The sequence below is a fragment of the Aristolochia californica genome, unplaced genomic scaffold (assembly GCF_029961685.1).
Source record: "Aristolochia californica isolate CCGP_79_NKW_82.1479 unplaced genomic scaffold, dmAriCali1.0.hap1 SCAF_3, whole genome shotgun sequence".
Classification (NCBI taxonomy): domain Eukaryota; kingdom Viridiplantae; phylum Streptophyta; class Magnoliopsida; order Piperales; family Aristolochiaceae; genus Aristolochia; species Aristolochia californica.
This window is the reverse complement of record NW_027181992.1, coordinates 7,623,281-7,643,426: the sequence shown is the minus strand read 5'-3', so window position 1 is coordinate 7,643,426 and position 20,146 is coordinate 7,623,281. Positions and strand designations below refer to the sequence as shown.

Sequence of the window (20,146 nt, the reverse complement as noted above, 5' to 3'; positions counted from 1 at the left end):
TCTGTTCACATGTATTTCTAAGAGTACTTGAATCCATTCAATTTATTGGTTTCAAGGCTATCCCCATTTTTTGAAATTGATTTGCATTACTGAACACTTGGAAATAACAAATCTCTGAAGTGTTTTCTTTTCTGTTTGTTTAATGGAATTTGTGGCTGTTTTATGTTGCTTATTGGTGTTGAAATCAGATCAATTTTGTCATTGGCTTTCTCATAAAAGCCAACAACGTTTCCACTGGATTGGTGAAAATCTCATTTAGAATCAACCACCCAAATCCCAGGATAATGAAAATAATTTCATGCTGGTGATTTCTTGTTTTCATTGAGATAATACAAAGATATGGATGTTTTGCATTGGACTTGTTCAGCTGAGGGGTTCACTTCAAACGCATGAGTCTTACAAGGTTAAATCTTTTGGTAGACTTAGAAGTAGTTATTCATTAGATTTGGCAACAAGCATCCACTGGTAGTAACAGGAGGTTATAAATGCTGTCTTCATTGATGAAAGTGCAAGTGATGAGAGGACACAAATAAGGCTTCCTTGCTTTTAGTGTTATTTGATTGTAAGAATACATTGCTGATTTTCTCAGTAAGAAGAATCTTCCTTCTCCATCTAAGCTTTTGTGATTGTGATCCTATCACAGGTGAGCTGCCTTTAAAGCTTTGTTGCACTTGGATTATGGATTTAGATGTTTGAATGAAGGGAAAAAAACATCAACGTTCACTATTATGACTCCCCTGCTGTTTTTATAGATTCTGCCATGTAAATCACCTCAAGTATTAGTATATCTGTGTCCCTAAGTATTATGGCCACGACTGTGGATAATTCAAGATTCAGTTGTTTGTTTTATATCTATTGTAGCATCGTTTTTTGTCTAGCTATTGGGTTTTTGTCTACATATTTGGCAACGTGAAAAAGAATTAGGTACCGTAACATAAAATTCATTTTTTCCCTGAATTCTCTTTTGTCCTATCATTTTTACTCAGACTGAAGTAAAGATGGCTGCTGAGAATGGAAAGATGAACCTGGAAGTGCAGGAGTCCTCTCACTCAAGGTCAGAAGCTTTTCCAAAAAGGAATCTCCCTGGAGTCTCCAGATCCTGTTCTCAAGGTGAGAAGGCTTTCTGAGAATAAGATCTTGTCATCTAGAGGTTCCCCTCTTTCTCAAGGTGGGTCTTTTTTTTTTGTTTGACAGATTTAACATGTCCCGCTTCCATTTTCAATCTGAAGCAACAAGTATCCGTTCTGGAGATCTGATTGCCTTAGTCTGATTCATTTTGGTTTTTGTTTGCTATAAAATTTTCATCCAGTGCAAAAGAGATGATGGTGCATGCTTGAGGGAAGGCATTTATTCCTATGGACTCGAGCATTGCCATACCTGAAGGAACTTATGCCTGTAGTGGTAAGTTTCATTATTGTCATATCTGGGGTCGTTATTCTTTGGGACGCAGCTTAGCTATTACTATTTCCTGTTCTGCATTTTCAGAAAGAGGATTTATAACTTGAGATGGTCTTTTTAATTCTTGTATTTAATTGATCAAATTGTGACATTTAGTTTCTGTTTTTGGCAACTGGGACCGAACAAATTTAGCTTGCAGCTCTGCGATCAGGTTTGGCTTGGGGGCACTCCATTGACGTGGGTGCAGGTCTGATTGATGCTGATTATAGAGGGTCGGTGGGTGTCATTTTGTTCATCATAGAGAGGATAACGATGCCTCAGGTTTTGGAAGTCCAGGACCTGGATTCTACAGGAATAGGCACCGGAGGGTTGGAACTACAGGTGTCTGACAAAAAACGGATCCATTTCCCACATACTCATATACACATTGCTTTTATGTAAATGCTGGTTTATTTTGTAAACATTCAGTACCTGATTAATTTCCTCTACATTTGCCATTGTATGGCTAACATTCTCCACATTTGCTGAAAGCAGGTTTACTTTTCTGAGGCAAAGACTGGGAGACGAAGCTTACACTCTCATGGCAGCAAATTAAACTAAGGGTACGCTTAGGAATCCACAGAAAATAAAAGAAAATAAAATAAAAGCGAAAAAAAGTTATTTTTCTGTTGTTTGCCAACAGAGAATCATTGAGAGAAATAGTTAATAAATTTTCTCTCACAAAATTATGGAATTTGGGAATAAAATAAAATAAATGGAAACTTGAGAGAAAATCTTAATCATAAAAAATTTAAAATATTGTTAATTTTTTTTTTCACTTATATCTGAACAAGAGAAACTAATTTCTCTTCCATTTTTTCTCTAATTTTTCATTGGCATCCAAACAAGAGAAAAACAATATCTTTTCTTTTCTCTTCTATCCATTTTTTGTATTTCAAACATAGCCTAAAAGCCATAAAATTTAATAGGTTTATCGCATGTAGAGCCTAATCAAAAGTAAATTGATTACTTCATTTCATGATTGGATTGTGCAAGTAAGTGGTGCAAAGGCACTGTTTTGGTTACAACGAACCCACCCCTCCAAATTTTTGTACTAGATCTCTGCCTATATATCAGGGCTTTATTCAAATATAATATTTTAGAAACAAATAACATTGCAAGTGTAGGTATGTAACTACTATATAAACATAATATAATTATGTTTTTTCCAAGCCATGTTTGGGATTGAACCAAGGTTCGTTAAAATTCAAATTAGGTCACTTGCAAACGAGTCCAGGATTTTGGGTGGGTGGAAAATGAAGTCTTAATTATTTTAGTTTTTTATTTATATTATTTTGTTTAATTATTCTAGAATTTTCTTTAGGAGTTAGACTTGGGTGTAACAAGAATACGAGTAGTTTAATTGTAATATAATTCTACTTATTTTCTCTATTTATATAGAGGTTAATTGTATTTCTAAAATTTAACCTTTATTAGAATCTAGGTTGACTTTATGACATAGAAGGTCAACCCACTAAATCAAAAAAAAAAAAAACAAATGCAAGGAGGTAAAATTATCTTAATATTTATTTAATTAAATCAAATTTAAATTATTTAATAAATAGTAAAAGTAGAATCAAAACTGATACCCCGCACTATGTATTTAGGACTCAAGAGTTCACCCTTTTTGCTTGGTATATTTCGGTGTAGCTCTGTATGTTCTACATGCCAATGGACGTTCAGAGCCTTGTCGCCTCGTCGGGATATACGCACTCGCGCGGGATGCTCGAATTTCAAACCGAACAAAGGGCGGGTCATCCACCGCTTGACACCTTTGAGCTCTCAGCCTTGGTGCCATGGAAGAATCTCTCATCAGAATAGTTGACCAACTCGAGTCTCTTCGCAATTCCCATGATCAGTCTCCAATTTCCCCATCCGTTCTTCGACAAATTCACAACCTTTTCGAAGATGGAGAGGAATCCCGACTTCTCTTCTCGGAGATGGCCTTCAGGAACCGTCCGCACTCCTCCCTCGTCCAGTCGCTTGCAATCTCCATGGATTCCTCTAATCCCACTGTTTCCCTTTCAGCCTGTGACGTTTATCTCTCCATCCTTATCTGTCCGTCCTCCCCACTCTACACTTTCTTCACACCTCTCTGTTTTCTCTCCCTCCTCCAATCTCTTAGACGATGCTTCAAACACCATCGGTCGGGCCCGTCGCCAAGCTTCACTTTTGAAGCTTCAACTAAGAAGAACACTAGAAAGCGAAAAGGGAGGGCTCAGGACAAAGCGGTTGGCACCTACGGTGAAGATAGTGGTACGTCTCAGGTCAATGTCAGATTCCTATTTAACATTCTCGAAAAATTGTCTGTTCTCCTTGGTAGACTTCATTTAAATAGATTCCCCGAGAGTTTAAAATCCTTGATCGAAACCACGGCAGAAATTTTGGTTATGGGTATCGAGTTATGCGAAAGTGCATCTTATTTTCACAAGTTCAGCGACTTGTGTTTCCGTTTAATGCAAAGCGTTTTAAACCCTTATCATGGAGACCAGGCTGTGACTGCTATGGAGGTTTTGAAATCGCTTTCACCAGCAATCATCTTAGTCAGATCGCAAGTTCGAACGTTGGCACTACGATTTGTGACGGGTCAGGTCATGACCATGGCGAAAGATTCTACTGCGATCAAGAAAGTGACAGTATATTTCCCAAGATTTTTAATCGGTAAGGCCCCAGAGAAGTCCGACTCACGAGCCTTGGCTGTTGAATCAATAATGGAAATAGTTAAGACAATGGAGTTTGAAGACCAGGTTGGGTTTGTCGAATATGTTGTCAAGATGACCAAAGGAAAGGCTCAACTGAGACTTCTTGCCGTGGATTTGATCCCAATGCTTCTACTATCTTTGCCAGATCCTTCAGGCCAGGGGAATAGCTGTTGGGATCTAAAGTGTTTGGAAGCACTGATAAGTCGTTGCTCGGATGCAAGTGCTGGAGTACGGGCTCGTGCTCTTTCAAATATGGCAAATGTGCTTGAATTTCTGTCTGATAGCCCGGGTAAGCGAGTTCAGTTGCGGGATATGTTGGGTTCTGAAAATGTTAAGTTGAATGATCTGTTGAGGAGGAGGTGTAAGGACGACAAGGCGGCAGTAAGGAAGGCTACACTTCATGTGATTATGAAATATACAGCTCTAATGTCCAGTGGGGTTGATGAAGTCATGCTTAAGTTGATTGGAGTTGCCTGTTCAGACCCACTTGTCAGTATAAGAAAAGCTGCTCTTTCTGCTCTTTCAGAGGTATTTATTCTATTACTTTATTTGTTTGGCCAAATGTCACGTTCCCTTTATCATCCGATTGTTGCGATATGTAGATATACAATTTGTGAACTGAAAATTCATTGATTCTCATTTTCAGTCATCCACTATGTCTTCTACTTGTCGTATTAGTGGGCTTACTTTCCCATGTACTTGGTTAATCTGTACTTCTACATTCTTTGTGGTTTATGAGAAAAACAGGTGTACAAGTAACTGCATATTTCTTCAATTCAGCTCTGCCTCTGCACTATAGCTTTTTTTTTTTTTTTCATTCATTATTGCAAGGAATTGAAGTTATATCTTCATTTATAATGTCTCCTTGGCCATTGTCCTTTTCCTTCTAACTTGCAAGTCTTATGTTTTGTTGAATATTAGATATATGCGAGTATAAATGATTTATATTCTAGTTTTTTTCTTTAGTAATGAAATTCATTGCCGTTTACTCCACCTATTATTTGTGTTTTTCACTCAGTGCCATACTGAATGCAGATATTTAGGAAATTTTCTGACAGTAGAGTGGTTACTGAATGGCTTCAAGCAGTTCCACGGTTAATTACTGACAGCGAATCAGGCATCCAAGAGGAATGTGGTAACGTGTTTCAGGAATTGGTGCTAGAACGTGTTTCTAGAATTGGCTACACAGCTCCAATCAGTAACACTGATACCACTTGCATCACAGATCCACAACGTTTAGAATATGAGTTGGAATCTATCTATCCAGGAGTTCTAACCATTTTAAAAGGCATCTGTGATGGAGAAGTGGCACCCTATGTGAAGAAGGTCTGTATTAGTATTGGCAAGAAAAACCAGCTGAAGCGAGGAGTCGCCATTGCGCTACAAAATATCATAAGGACTTCTGAATCTCTATGGGTTAGCAACTCAATGCCCATGGAGAAGTGGACAGCCCCACCTGGTGCATGGTTTCTTCTCTCTGAGGTGTCATCTTTCTTGCCTAAGGTAGTTGGATGGAAATTTCTTGAGCATCACTGGAAACTGCTTGATAAGGTCACGCCAGCACTGAGCCCACTTGCCCAAGAAGAGATGGCTATGGAGGAAGGAAGTATTGAATCCAATTCTCTTGGATGGGCTGCAGATCGAGTTTTTCTATTACAGACTATTTCAAATGTCTCTGTGGAGCTGCCACCAGAACCAGCTGCAGACTTGGCTCAAAACTTACTTCAACGAATTGAGGGTTTTAATATGCACTCCACAGAGGTAGTCTTTGTGAAAATGTACTTAATTTTCTTATTTTCTTTTCCCATGTTTGTTTTGAATGATTGTGTTATGCTAGTTCATACTGAGGCAATAATTAATTGACCTGATAAGGGTTGGGCCTTTGGCTCAATGCCACACAAGAGGGTTTCTAATGTAGGGTCTTGGGTTGAAGTCTTTCCGGGGCTAGGGTATAGTGTGTGTAATCAACATCCAAGAAATTATCCTGATAACTTTGTGTGCTCCAAAATGATTATGAGACTGTTAATGGGGAATGATAATCCTATGTTGTTATGGCTGGCCAATTGATGGTAAATACCTAATGATTTCAATAAGGATATGGTTTGCTGTTGTTGTCTTTTTCATTATAATTTACACTGGAATGCTACTTGAGGTGTTTAAGTCACAAATAACAATTCTTATTATTGCATCATGCATTTATAGACATTTGAATATCTGGAAACTGAAATCTTCAATGTTGACGATGTTTTTCACAGTAAAATCTGGGGAAAGAGTTTTTTTTTTTTTTTGGTAGTGAATGCCAGATGCTAGATATGTCTGACAAATTTTGGAAAAGTTCTTCTTCGAATGAATTTAAAAGAAGGATACCTTACTCATCCATTTTTTTCTTTTATTCACTTTCTTAATTGTCTTTTCTCTCTACTACTTCAGCATTATTTCATGTTTACAACCTGATCTACGCTTTAGTTTAACTCAGATTATCTTTTCTGTAATTTACAGATGTGCTTTTAAAACTTTCTGTTATTTTTGGTGTAATGGTGGATAGGTTGGTGCTCATGTAAAAACCCTCAGAACTTTATGCAAACGAAAAGCAGCAATTTCTGAGAAGGGTGACAACCTTGTGGTTAAATGTGTTGATCGGTTACTCTCAAAAGCTCTCGAAATTCTAAACCACTACGTATCAGAGATAGCAGAATCCGGCCAAAACAGTTTCAAGACTCCACCTCCATGTGGTGGTGAGAAAGAGAAGATAAAAGCGAAGGGATCCAGATCATTATCAAGAGCTGTTACTGCAGTTTTTACCATAGGGTCATTGGTTCTGGTTTGTCCTTCTGCAGATTTGAAAGGAATTATCCCTGTATTGCATACCATTATTACTTCTGAATGCTCTCAACCAACGCCAAAAGAAATAGCCAGATTGGCAGTTTCTGTAAAGCAGGTAGCTCATTCTTTATATGTCCAATCCTGGCTAACTATGGGAAAGATTTGTCTGGCTGATGGGAAACTAGCAAAGCGCTATATTCCTCTATTTGTGCAGGTGAGCTTTTATCACGGGCTTGGTAAAGTCATTTGTATTGTCTCTTTTGAGTAATGGTGTATGGTTGGTGCTTCAGGAGCTTGAGAAGAGTGAATGTGCAGCTTTGCGCAATAACATTGTTGTCGTGATGACAGACTTTTGTGTCCGTTATACGGCTTTAATAGATTGGTAAGGAGCTTGATGATCTGTAAAGCTTTGCGATTCAAGCATTACCTAACATTTTCAACTAAATGCTGTTCCACTAACAGTTATATACCAAAGATCACCATTTCTTTAAGAGATCCATGTGAGATTGTGAGAAGGCAGACATTTATCCTTCTTTCAAGATTATTGCAGGTTTGTCTCAATCATTACACACAAAATGTTTCAATTTTACTTGCCAAACGTGATGCATAGAAATCTTGACAATTTGATCATGCTTTTCCCTTGCCCAATGGGCAATGTTCCCATATGTTGCCAAGTTAGTGATAAGGTTCTTTGATCAGCATTTTCTAGTGGTTAATATCTTGATAAGATAAAAATGTAATTATGTCCACACTTTATTGGTGCACTTGAAAATTTCTTTGAAATGGAGCCAGTTTGTGACTTTTTATTATTGATATTATACTCGTTGTGGTTCTTCTACAGAGAGATTACGTAAAGTGGAGAGGCATATTGTTTCTCCGATTTCTAGTTTCTCTTGTAGATGAGTCAGTGAAGATCAGACAGCTGGCAGATTTTCTTTTTGGGGACATCTTGAAAGGTGAGACTCCTAGTGTATTCAATAAATCTTGTAACTTGAATTAATCACTTTCCTCTTTGCTTGGGCAGCTAAGGCACCACTTCTTGCATACAATAGTTTCATTGAAGCCATTTTCTTTCTGAATGACTGTCGTGCTCATTCTGGTCATAGCGAACCAAAGGGTGCACAAAATGGGCGGCGACTCTTCTCAATCAGGTTTGTCCTTAGAGAAATAAAAAGTTGTTACCATTGCCTGTGAAGATTTCATATCAGTGAATGGAAATGTCCCCACCTAATTCAGAACGCTAGGAAGGGTAATTGTGTTTTCAATTGAAATTCTTAGTATTTCATTACACATCCTACAAAATTCCAGCATTAGTCTTGTAAGATTAGAGTGACTTCAGCTTTGAATTACTGTCGCTTCTTAGAGTGTTATCCATTCCAAAACCATGGGAATCATGTTCAAGATAGGCAAAAAAACCTCTTCTCTCTTTACTTTTTGTCTTTTCTCCTGTATATAAAAAAAAGGGAGTAAGTTTGTGAGAGTGGAACTCAAAAGGAATTGATGGGATGTGCCCTAGAATAAATAAATAATAAAAAGAAAGAGAGTTATGGAATTCCATAGATGGATTTAAGTGTTGTATGGTCCTGAGTTTCAAAAAAAGTGTTAAAGATCAACGGGTGTTTTTTTTTGTGATTCCTAAAATACAATTCCCTTCTGTTTGTAGAAAGCTCTTTCCTACTTTAATTGGTTTGACAAATATGAGATTTGAGGGAGAAATTGAGAGAAATAAGAGAAGAAACGAGTTGGAGAAGAGTAGCAAGAGGTTGCATTGAAGTGCATGCCTGAAAAGCAGGTTCTTCTACCTTTTATTTCAGGTTTATGTGAATTTTACAAAGAGGACAAGAATGCCCTTTATTACATAAACTTACATATCTCCTAAAATACACCTCTAAATTGAGTGAAACTTTGAATAAAAAAACATTGTTTATCTAACAACATAAGTTAAGATAAAAACATAATATAGAAAATGATTAAAATACCCCTAAATTGATATTTTAATACTCTCTCTCAAGCTGGAGAGTAAATATCAAACAACCTCAATTTGTCATAGAAGGATTCTAGTTCATGTCTTCTCGAAGGCTTGGTAAACCCATCTCCCAACTGATTTTAAGATTTCACACAGAGAGTTACCACCTTCTCTTAGATAATTGTATCTCTTATAAAATGGCAATCAAACTTTATGTTTAGTTCTCTCATGGAGTACAAGGTTTGTTACAATGAAGATAGCTGTTTGATTATCACACTTCTTAACCATAGGTTCTAGTAAATAGAAATCAAATTTAAGAAGAATAGACTTAATCCACATAAGCTCATTAACTGTGTTAGATATTGCTCTACGTTCGGTCTCTGCACTAGACCTAGCCACAACTGTTTGTTTCTTACTTTTCCATCTTACCAGGTTACTTCCAATAAAATAACAGTAGCCTAATGTAGACCTTCTATCCATTTTATAGCCAGCATTATCTACATCAAAGTATCCAACATTTTGAGTATACAATAGATTTTTTCTAGGTACACCCTTCAAATACTTTAAAATCCTCTAGGCAGCTTCTAAATACACTTTTTAAGGATTTTCCATAAATTGGCTCACAACTCCCACAACAAAGGATATATCTGGCCTAGTAACTATAACATAAATCAATTTACCTACCAAGCATCAATATTGAGTTTTGCTTTTGAGAGTAGGACCCTGAGTATCATGAAGATTATGGTAGATCTCCATGAGAGTGTTTACTGGTTCAGTACCCAACAAACCATACTCCTGCAACATATTATAGTTGATCTCCATGGGAGTGTCTACTGGTTCAGTACCCAACCAACCATACTCTTGCAATACATATTTTTTCTGAGAGAGAACAATACCTCGTTTGCTACGAGCAATTTCAATGGTAAGAAAGTGCTTTAAGGAGTTCAAATCTTTCTCCTGAAAATGTGTGGTCAAGTACTGTTTAACTTCTGCAATGCCTTCAAGGTCATTCTCAAATAGTACAATATCATCTACATTGACCACCAAAATAACCACACTAGTCTTCTTATTGACCAGGAACATAGAATGATCATAATGACTCCTGTAGAACCTAAATTGCATTACTACAATGCTAAGCTTCTCAAACCAGTTAGTAGTAGGTTGCTCCCATTGTGGAGAGGACATAGCTAATTGAGAAATCACATAACGGCCTGGTTCCTCGCTCTAATAAAACAACCATCTCAGCATCCATAGGTTGCTTCCACTGTGGAGAGGACATAGCCTCTTGCATTGAAGAAGGAATAGTGCAAGTAGAAATAGATAATGCAAATTTTCTATAGTTGATAGACAAATGGTCAAATGAAACAAAGTGAGACAACGGATGAGTACATTTCCGAACACCTTTCCTTAAAACAATGGGCAGGTGTGGATTACTTATTTTAGGATCTTGAGACGAAGACGGGTCATGGCCTGTCATGAGAGAGGAGGTTGTATGTTGAGATGAATGCACTTGTCGAATCCGATACACTTGCAATGGTTTCTCAATAGTGGTATTTGGTGTAGGTCCAAGACAATCTTCAACGACAGGGGAATGACCAACTCAGGTACTGGGGAAGGAGATGGTAGATTAATAGAAGTAGTAGATTCATAAAAAGAGTATTTTTTAAAAAAAGGTGAGATCTGCGATACAAACGTTTTTCTAGGGGATGGATAGGAATATTTGTACTGCTATACCTAAGAAAAACACACTTTAACTGCTTGAGGAGGCAACTTATATTTGGATGATCTCAGAACATGAGTAATTCATAAATGTAGTTGAAACAAAAAAATCTGAATAATGGAGCTACAAGCAACAAAAGTTGTAAGCATATCTTTGGATTACACGAGGAGAAAAAAAATGGAGTTAAAAGCAACAAAATCTGAATAGGAATTTTACCTTCAAGAACGAATGAAGGAATCCTATTGATCAAGAAACATGCAGTAAGCATTGTGTCACCCCAATATTGTTTAGATATGATGAATGATCCCTTGACTTTGATAGAAAATATCAAATTTATGATTCATAAATTCAAGACCATTATCAGTATGCAAAATATGAATGGAGTAAACATATGAAATTCTTAAATTTATATTCAACATCATAGTGCGAGCTATTTCTAGTAAATGACGTTTTTTACACTCTGTTACATTTTGTTGAGGAGTAAACACACATGAGGTTTGATGAATGATCCCTTGATTTTAACAAAAAATATCAAACTTATGATTCATAAATTCAAGACCATTATTAGTATGCAAAATATGAATGGAGGCTGAAAACTGATTCTTTATTTTATTGTAAAAAAGTTTGAATACATCAAATGTCTTAGATTTCTCCCGAAGAAGATAAACCCATGTACACCTACTAAAATCATCAATGAAGAAAATAAAGTACCTATAATCAATCAAACTAGTTACAAAACAAAGACCCAAAACATCTAAATGAATGACCTCAAATAGCTGACTTGTCTTATGATGTGAGGTTGGAAAGGAGACCCGGTGATGTTTGCCCAACTGACATGACTCGCACTAAAAATAAGACTAAAAGGAAATTTTGAAATACTTGAATCAATTTTGCTAGCAAAGGATGACCTAATCACAAATGCTATTGTAAATGGGTAGTAGATGTGTGAAGGGCATGTAGAGTATTATCTGGTAGATTGCTCCCCAAATAATACAATTCATCTCTTTCATGTGTAGAACTAATCGTCTTCTTCGTCACGAGGTCCTAAAAGATACAATTAGTGAGATAAAAGGTTAGAGAGCAATTCATAGACTTAGTTAATTGACAGCAAATTCAAGGGGTAACTGTATCAACTCCTTGAGTTGAGGAGACAGACCCATCAACTAAGTTTACCTGTTTTATATGTAATGACTCTTTCATGTTAGAAAATAAGGATGATACACTTGACATATGACCAATAGTTCTAGAATCGATAACCCATGTAGGAGAAGAAGACACATGAAGAGCAAACATATCTAAAGGTGTTAGAGCAGCCGTCGGAGTAGAAGCATGGACCATAGGTGTTGAAGATGAACCAACTGATAGCTGATTTGGGTGTTGCATAATCTGTTGTTGTTGCTAAAATAATTGTATTTATTGGCTCCCCTCGGAGTGACAAGAGCCATAGCTTCTGACATAGTTTCATTGTTTTCATGACTGAGGTTTTCCAAATTTAATCCAACATCTATTTGAGTAAAGGTTATTTCATCCACAATGGACACACTTCCTCTCGGATTTACCATTACCTCTACATCAACCTTTGCCTCTCCCAGAGCCTATCCATCCTTGAGATGAGTCTGCTGGCTTAGAACTTGGGCTTCAAGTATTCAGTGCAGTAGCATCAGTCATCTTTCCCCCTTTTTCTTCCTCGGATACCAAGGTCGTCTCAGCCCTCACAATTCATTTAAATGTAGTGGGTAATGAGAGCACCTCTTTTGAGGCTAGAATCTGTGCCTTAATACTATCAAACTCAGCACCTAAACCATCAAGAAACTTTGCCACCAGAAACTGATTTTGTTGTCTCCTCAATTCCTGCTAATTCGTGGTGAATGGATGATAAACGTTAATTTCTTGCCAGAGTCCCAAAAAGGCACACTATAGTATTGTCTAACTGTTTTGTTACCTCTTTTGAGACCAAAGAAATCAGTATACAATTCATAAACTTGGGATAAATTGCTCTCTTGAGCATACAAGTACTCTAAAGAAACCCATTTAGCTTTTGCAGTTTCACAGTCCATCACATGGTTCTTGAGGTTGAATCAATATTGTGGACAATCCAAGTCATAACTTGGTTGTCTTCTGCTTCCCAATCATCAGTTGTGGGGATTGGAGGATCATCTCAGATGTACTTTGTCATCCTTTTGTTCTTCAGAAACATTCTCACTGATCTGGCCCAATTAAGATAGTTCGGTCCTGTCAACTTTTTAGAAGTCATAAAAACCACATCTTTACCATTAGATCCAAACATCTCTCTAGATGGAAAATAAATTTCACCCATATCAGCCATAGAATAAGTATACAATCACTACATTCTTCAATTCCAATACCCAAATACTTTTACAAATCCTAATGATATGGTCCTTACTTCTCAAAAATTAGGGTTACGACGAGTATGAGATGTGTGCAAGTAAGATACTTCCAGAATAATATAATACTGCAATTATATAGATAATACTTCAAATAGAGTTCTCAATTAGGGCTGATGTTAGTATAGGGATTGTTGATGCAAGCACAAGTTTAGGGTAGGTGATACACATCCCAATATCAATAAAAAAGAACCCTTTTTAAGGCAATGAAAGCATGGATAATCCTTAAAAAAGTGATAGAACCAACTTTAGGGTTATGGCAAAAGAAGAAGGGTGAAAAATCAATTTTTTACCAACCAATCACTGAGGAGATCTGAAAAACCTTGGTTATGTGAAATCGACTTGATCGAAAGAAAGGTTTAATGACTAAGAAGCACTCCCAACAACAATTTATCGCTCTGATACCATTTAAATATTAGTGAAACTTGAAGGTAGAGAGAGAGGAGGGAGAGAGTTGCGAGAAACTCTTGAATGAGCTGCTTTAGGCATTGTGCATGATTCCTAATGCAGCTTATTAAGCTTAATTGGACAATTTACAATAATACCCTTCTTTACATAAAATCACTTATTCCCTTAAAACTCCCGTTCTACTCTTCTTACGAATATAAAAATTTGTACATAGATTAAATCAAACATGCTAAATAAGATAGTGCAATTGTTAAGGAATAGTCTCACATGGATTAGTGAGTACAAAAATTTTGAATTTATTTGTTGGGAAAGAGGTTTCCTAAGTTGGTTAGTCATTTCGGGATGGGCCTTGGACCCAACCTCACATGGTATTAGAGCGGGTACTCATATGTGGGCCTATATCTAAACTATCCACTTGTAGGGCGACAAAAGAGGGCTTACACCTAAACTATCTACTTGTAGAGCCACAAAGGAGGGCATACACTTAAAATTATCTACTTGTAGAGCCACAAAAGAGGGCCTACAGCTAAATTATTCACTTGTAGAGCCACAAAAGAGGGCCTACAGCTAAATTATTCACTTGTAGAGTCACAAAAGAGGGCCTCCACGTGAGGGGGAGTGTTAAGGAATAGTCCCAAATGGATTAGTGAGTACAAAGATCTTGAGTTTATTAGTTGGGAAAAAGGGTTCCTAAGTTGGCTAGTCATTTTGGGATGGGCCTTGGTCCCAACTTCACAATAAAAATAACTAAAATATCCTTGAACTGATATTTTAACATAAAATACCCTGAATTAATATTTTAACATAGTTAAAGTTTAATAAATAGAATACATGTGTATATATCATGAGATCCTATTATTCTCTGGTTCAGAGGTAATGATGAGAAATCTCGGTCAGAAAGGATGTACATTTATGTCACTTTGCTCAAACAAATGGCACCAGAGCATCTGTTGGCCACTTCTGCAAAGCTCTGTGCTGAGATCTTGGCAGCTGCATCGGATGGCTTGCTTGATATTAGTGATATCACAGCGCAGTCAGTATTGCAGGTAAAAGGCATTTCATTTTTCACCCTGCTGCTCTAATAATATCTACTAGTAAAAATGAAACGTGATTATGGCCTTGCTGAAAGTTTTCTTGCAGAGGTGAACTAAGGTTAGCATATTTGTTTATAGGATGCCCTGCAAATACTAGCCTGCAAAGAGATGCGAATCCAATCAAATCGAGGGTCTTCATCAGGTGATGCTGGAGAGATGGAAGTTGAAACTGGGGATGGGAATGGAGCCATAGCAGCTGCCAAAGGGAGGTTGGTGACTCAAACCGCCAAGAAGAATCTGATTCAAAATGCAATTCCAATATTTATCGAGTTAAAGCGGCTATTAGAGAGCAGAAACAGCTCATTAACAGGCTGTTTAATGGAATGCCTTCGTGTGCTTCTCAAAGACTATAAAAATGAGATCGATGACATATTGGTTGCAGACCCACAACTCCGGAAAGAGATTATCTATGACATGCAGAAGTATGAAGCAGCAAAGACAAAGTTCATGGCTCAACAGGCTGCAGCCACAGTACAAAGATCAACTGGCCATCTTACTCCTACCTGTGGTAATGCTACTCAAGCGGCAGATCCTGGTAACCATAACAGAGGAAATGCTACAAAGGCTGCTACCAAAATAGCTTCAGCGGTGGCAGAAGTGGCTGCCGAAGCCACAGCACGATCTGTGCTGAAAGAAGTAAACAGAGGTATTGTGACCACGCCACCTCTACATTCCATGAGTATCCCAAAACTCAAATCCACCGGCACTGGGGTCAGCAGAGGAGATCGTCATTCTGAAGTATTGGAATCTTTAAGGAGAAGGCAATCTTTCGACTCTGACGAGGAACATTAGTATATGTGCAAGAGTTCTGTGCAGCAGTAAAAGCCTTAAATTGAAGATTGGAAGCATTAACTCAATGAGTCTGGTCTTACAGGAGATTCTACCCACTGCAAATTGTACATTCTTGAACCTTGTATCAAAGGGATCTGATTAGTTCAAACCGCGTAGACCCAAGATCTAGAAGATTGTCTAAGGGGAACGAACATTCACTGGTTATTTTGTCTGATTTTTCTACAAACACCTGATCTGTACTAAACATTCACTGGTATTGGTGCTGATAGTCGAATAGACGCTCATTAGTTTGCCTCCTCACAGAGTAGTAATAGCAGATTCAATAGTTAAAGAACATATCCAAAAAATAACCTAGATTTACATGTGCAAATTATAATTACTGAGATTCACTTTAGCAGTGGAGTTAGCATTGGAGGGCAGAAATTGAAGGGGAAGAAAGCAAAACACGATGCTACCAACTCTGAACATCGAGTCCAGTTTAAGAGAACCAGATTTATTTTGCAGTAGTAAATGATCTTTCAGAACATGGTGTTTTCTATTCGATCAGACGGCCAAGATCGTCACAGACCATCTGTTGCGAGTCGTGGTGCATGAATCTCCCGTTAACTTGTCACTGACAAATATTAGCAGCACCAAAGACTCAATGACATTCTTTTAGTGTCAGATACTCAGAGGCATACTTCATTTTCATAACTGATCATTGTTTTTTATTTATTGTCTTCCCTATTCTGTTGGAAAGCGTGGTTTTAGTGGCGTCTTATGGACTTCTCACAATGAAGCCTGTTATGAATTCGATTGGTCGATTTTCTTTTCTTCTCTGCCTTTTGATGGGGACTTCAGTCAGGTTTGGCAAATTTTGATCTTTTCTGCCTCGGTGGGGTTTCTGTTCCGGTTCGGTACGTCTGTATCTTCCGATCCATGAATTTTTCTCTCTGAATTTATTTTTACATCGTTTATCCCTTATGTGTTGATCGTAAAAGTTTGCATCTTTTTGGTGATGGAAGCTATTTAAGTAGGGTTTCTTGTTAATTCAAGTATCTATGGAATTGTTCGATGTGAATCGGTGAGATCCTAATTCTTCACTCATCTCGGATTTTTGGCTTGTAATTTTGAGGATATCCGGGTCTAGTACTGTTCGATGATTTTCGTCATTCTGTGTTGGATATATAGGCAATCTGTTCGAAATTAGAGAAGTTCTTTTGGTTTATGTTGAGCTCGAAATTATCCTGTGAGCATTTTGGTAGATTTTCGGGAGGGAAAAGCTCTGGTGTCGAGAACCGACCGTCCTTGTTCGTGAAACCTTCTTTAATCCTGTATCACTGTTGAACCACTTCGGCGGTTGAGGTTCTTGCAACTTGTATGGGATTCGTGCGGATTTGTTGAATTTCGGATACCTTTACATTGCTGACCCCTGAATGAATTTTCGTAAGCGGTCTTCTAGTCTTGAATTAATTGTTTGAAGTTTCGGTAGTCGATTTTTTGTGTTTCTGGATCAATCATGGATGGTAACAAGGATGAGGCGTTGAGATGTGTCAAGATTGCTGAAGCGGCTCTTGCTTCTGGTGACAAGCAACGTGCGCTAAAATTCATCAAAATTGCACAACGGTTAGATTCTAGCCTCCAGGTCAATGAAATACTCGCTGCTTGTCAGAATCAGGACTCATCTCCCTCTTCCTCATCTTTTGATGAAAAAATTGCAGAACAGAACCTTAAAGAATCAATCCCCCGTAAAATCCCTGAATCCCCTTGTGGCACTCAAAATTACACTGAAGAGCATATTAAAGTTGTTAGGGATATTAAAAGGCAGAAGGACTACTATGCTATTCTTGGAGTAGAGAGGAGCTGTTCAGTTGAGGAGATTAGAAAGGCGTACCGTAAATTATCTCTGAAGGTTCACCCTGATAAGAATAAGGCACCTGGTTCAGAAGAGGCTTTTAAGATGGTTTCAAAAGCTTTTAAATGTTTGAGTGAGGAAGGCTCGAGAAGTCAGTATGATCAAACTGGCTTGGTAGAGGAGTTCGAATATAATCAGCAACATAACTTCAGGAGGAGAAGAAGACCTCAAAGTGACTTATTTGATGAAAATTTTGATCCAGATGAGATCTTCCGTTCATTTTTCTTCGGTGGCTCTCAGCCAGATGTTTTCCGGAGGGCGCATGTGTACAGGACAAGAGGGATGGGAACTCAACATAGGGAAAATGTTCAGGGAGGTTTCAATGTGTTGGCTTTGCTTCAGCTTTTGCCCATCTTGATCATCTTTCTACTTGCATACTTACCTTTCTCTGAGCCTGATTACTCCCTGCAGAAAACTTACTCTCATCAGATCCCAAAGGTCACGGAGAAGTTTGGTGTGGAATTTTATGTGAAGTCACAAGATTTTGATGTGCAATTTCCACAAGGTAGTCCTTCTAGGGCAAATCTTGAGCGCAATGTAATGAGGGATTATAAGAGCATACTTGGCCGTTATTGTCATATGGAATTGCAGAGACGTCAATGGGCTAGAAACTATCCAACTCCTCACTGTGATAAACTACAGAATCTTGCAGCAGCATGAAAATGTAATGAGGTGGGCACCTTCTAGTTACAAGATAATTGAATTAGATTCTTCGCTAGCTTCTGGTTTTGATTTTTCAAATCTTACACAAAGCTAAGTAGTTATACAATTTTATATTTCTTATTTCTGTATGTTCTGTGCTAGAAGTGTTTCCTTGAAACATGTTTATTTAAGCTTGCAGTGCTTAAAAGATGTTGATTTTATTTGTGAGGTTCAAAGAAGAATTGATTTCAATGTTGTGCTCTTGCTGAAGTCCAGCACTGCTAAGAATTACTTGGGCTGACCTCCATGTTGATTTTATTATATTTTATGTTGCATTTGCCTCTTAGTAAATTTTCTTCCATTTAATTTTACCGTATGTTGATTAGTTGAATGAAGTAGTGTTTTGAATTAAAAAAGAAGCATCTGTGCTTCCTTAATTTTTTTATAATATTTATAGATGCATCTCGATTGAATTATTACAAGTCTGAGCAAGTTAAATGAAACTTCTGTCATATTCCAAAAGATCTCTGAAAGTAAAATTTTCCAGATTGAGTTGAAGTCTCTCCTTTTCAATTGGTGGCCATGTAGAAGAATGTTTCTATTATTGTCCTTTGTTTTCCCCCAAGAGGAGTTAGTTACATAGTCAATCGTTGTTGTGAACTATAAGATCAATCTCAACCCAGAGGCTAAAGTTAGATAACTATAATCTAAAAACTGGTCTATGGAGCCTCTCTGTTTCCAAAAGGAAGTGCTCTATTGATGGGCCCCTTTTCTCTTTTGATGTTTGTTAGAATACTAGCTTTAAACAGCCAGTTCAGTTGTGAAAGTTAGCATCTTCATTCAGGTCATTTACATGCATTGTACCATGGTAGCAATTCTCGATTAGGCTTTGCTTTTTTGCACTTGTTTTCTATTTTGTCACTCGTAAGGTCCAAAATGCATAATATCTAAACACTGAAAACAAAGAATATGGCTGTAGAAATATTGTAGTCGTCCACTAACAGATAGTTTGGAGAACTTTTTATTTTTAATTCTGCAGTGGTTGGTCAACGTTTTAACCACCAGTCAAATCGGCTTCAGTAAATCAACTTAGAGTGGATTAGTCCTGAAGCCTTCTAAACTCACCCTTTCCTGCGTGAAGTGAAATTTATACAGTTGAGGAGACATCATGTCTCTTACTGAGCCCTTTTTTTCTTCTTTTTTAAGAGAGTGATGTGTCTCTTACTGAGCTTCTAGATAATGGTTTTGCTTGTTTAGTTAGTTTGCTGTGATTTCTTTTAAGAAAGTTGTCAAGGATTTTGATGAAAACAGACGTGCAAGAGCACTAGTTCTGAAGCTTCTGTTTGATTTTTCTGTCATGTTTGTTTGTTCTATTCGTGGCCTTTTCTTTACCTTTGAAGATGTTAGATTCTCTGGTTCCTTTTGTTTTAGTTTAATGCTCTATAATGTTAGAAGGTCTGAAACATTCTTTACTATTTTCTACACTTATAGCAGCTTATTGCAACTTATCTTTTGATGCTCAACCTTATCTCCTTTTTCAACGAACTTTGAATTCGTTGGTCTGTGGGGCATTCATCATTTTTGGAGCTGGAGCAAGCAACTTACGCTTTTATAACTGTGGGTAAGAGCCATAATGTAACAATAACTCCATATGAATCACTCCTTTTTCCTCAATTGGCTGTAGAGATTTGGTGGACAAGAAAGCTATGTGGAGACATTTCAATGTTTCATGTCGTTTAAACGAAGTAACTGTAGAATGAAAAGTGCTTTGCTTCTAACTGATTTCATCCTCTCATGCTGTTGATGGTTGAAAGGTCATAAGCAAGTTTATGCCTAAGTTTTACTCAGAGGGCTTATAACATTTTTAGCCTGGAGGGCCGAATGATCTGCACAGGAATGCCTTACCCTCTTTATGATCTAAACTTTCTTGAAGCCAGTTATATCAAGCAGAAAACTATCGTGACCAATACTTAGGAGTTGTAGTGTTCTTCCGAATGAAGTACAATAATGGTTTATGTATCATTAACATATGCAGGCACTGACCCCTGAAGTAAACTACCAAAAGTCGAAAGAGGCTCTTACCGTCGCAGTCGAGGAATCAAGAAATGGACATTCAAAAAATGTAAGCTTTGAAGTACAAATGAAATTGACAAAACCAATTTATCTTGATGCTTTGTTACCTTTTAGTAGTACGTTAGGAAATATTTAGAAGAACAAGAAGCAAATATATCATCCTCCTAGTGGCTTTCTGCCAATAAAAATG

The 20,146-nt window shown here is 37.4% G+C and overlaps 2 protein-coding genes across 5 annotated transcripts; both read left to right on the top strand.

Moving 5' to 3' along the window:
* Nucleotides 1–3,233: 3,233 nt before the first annotated feature.
* LOC137958933 (condensin-2 complex subunit CAP-D3) lies at nucleotides 3,234–15,636 on the top strand. Its single transcript, XM_068806148.1, has 9 exons — nucleotides 3,234–4,667; nucleotides 5,175–5,900; nucleotides 6,685–7,176; nucleotides 7,253–7,344; nucleotides 7,425–7,512; nucleotides 7,804–7,918; nucleotides 7,987–8,113; nucleotides 14,333–14,507; nucleotides 14,634–15,636. Exons 1-9 carry the CDS (start codon nucleotides 3,234–3,236, stop codon nucleotides 15,345–15,347), a joined length of 3,963 nt encoding a protein of 1,320 aa, XP_068662249.1. The 3' UTR covers nucleotides 15,348–15,636.
* Nucleotides 15,637–16,225: 589 nt separating this feature from the next.
* LOC137958934 (chaperone protein dnaJ 49-like) lies at nucleotides 16,226–20,146 on the top strand. 4 transcript variants are annotated; one of them, XR_011114020.1, is made up of 3 exons: nucleotides 16,226–17,913; nucleotides 19,375–19,504; nucleotides 19,919–20,146. XR_011114020.1 is itself a non-coding variant. In XM_068806151.1 (2 exons), the coding sequence occupies exon 1, from the start codon at nucleotides 16,846–16,848 to the stop codon at nucleotides 17,899–17,901; it is 1,056 nt and encodes a 351-aa protein (XP_068662252.1). In that variant the 5' UTR covers nucleotides 16,226–16,845; the 3' UTR covers nucleotides 17,902–17,913; nucleotides 19,919–20,143. The 4 variants fall into 4 exon arrangements, 3 of the variants coding, with proteins under 3 accessions (XP_068662252.1, XP_068662251.1, XP_068662250.1); XM_068806151.1 differs by lacking the exon at nucleotides 19,375–19,504 and having other exon boundaries at nucleotides 19,919–20,143; XM_068806150.1 differs by lacking the exon at nucleotides 19,919–20,146 and having other exon boundaries at nucleotides 19,378–19,896.

What these genes read in the sequence shown, in the direction of transcription:
- LOC137958934 (XM_068806151.1), top strand. Translation starts at nt 16,846, where the DNA reads ATGGATGGTAACAAGGATGAGGCGTTGAGATGTGTCAAGATTGCTGAA.
- LOC137958933 (XM_068806148.1), top strand. Translation starts at nt 3,234, where the DNA reads ATGGAAGAATCTCTCATCAGAATAGTTGACCAACTCGAGTCTCTTCGC. An exon ending in ATATTCCTCTATTTGTGCAG is followed by an intron (nt 7,177 to 7,252) that starts GTGAGCTTTTAT and finishes TTGGTGCTTCAG; the next exon opens with GAGCTTGAGAAGAGTGAATG. An exon ending in TTTTGGGGACATCTTGAAAG is followed by an intron (nt 7,919 to 7,986) that starts GTGAGACTCCTA and finishes TTGCTTGGGCAG; the next exon opens with CTAAGGCACCACTTCTTGCA.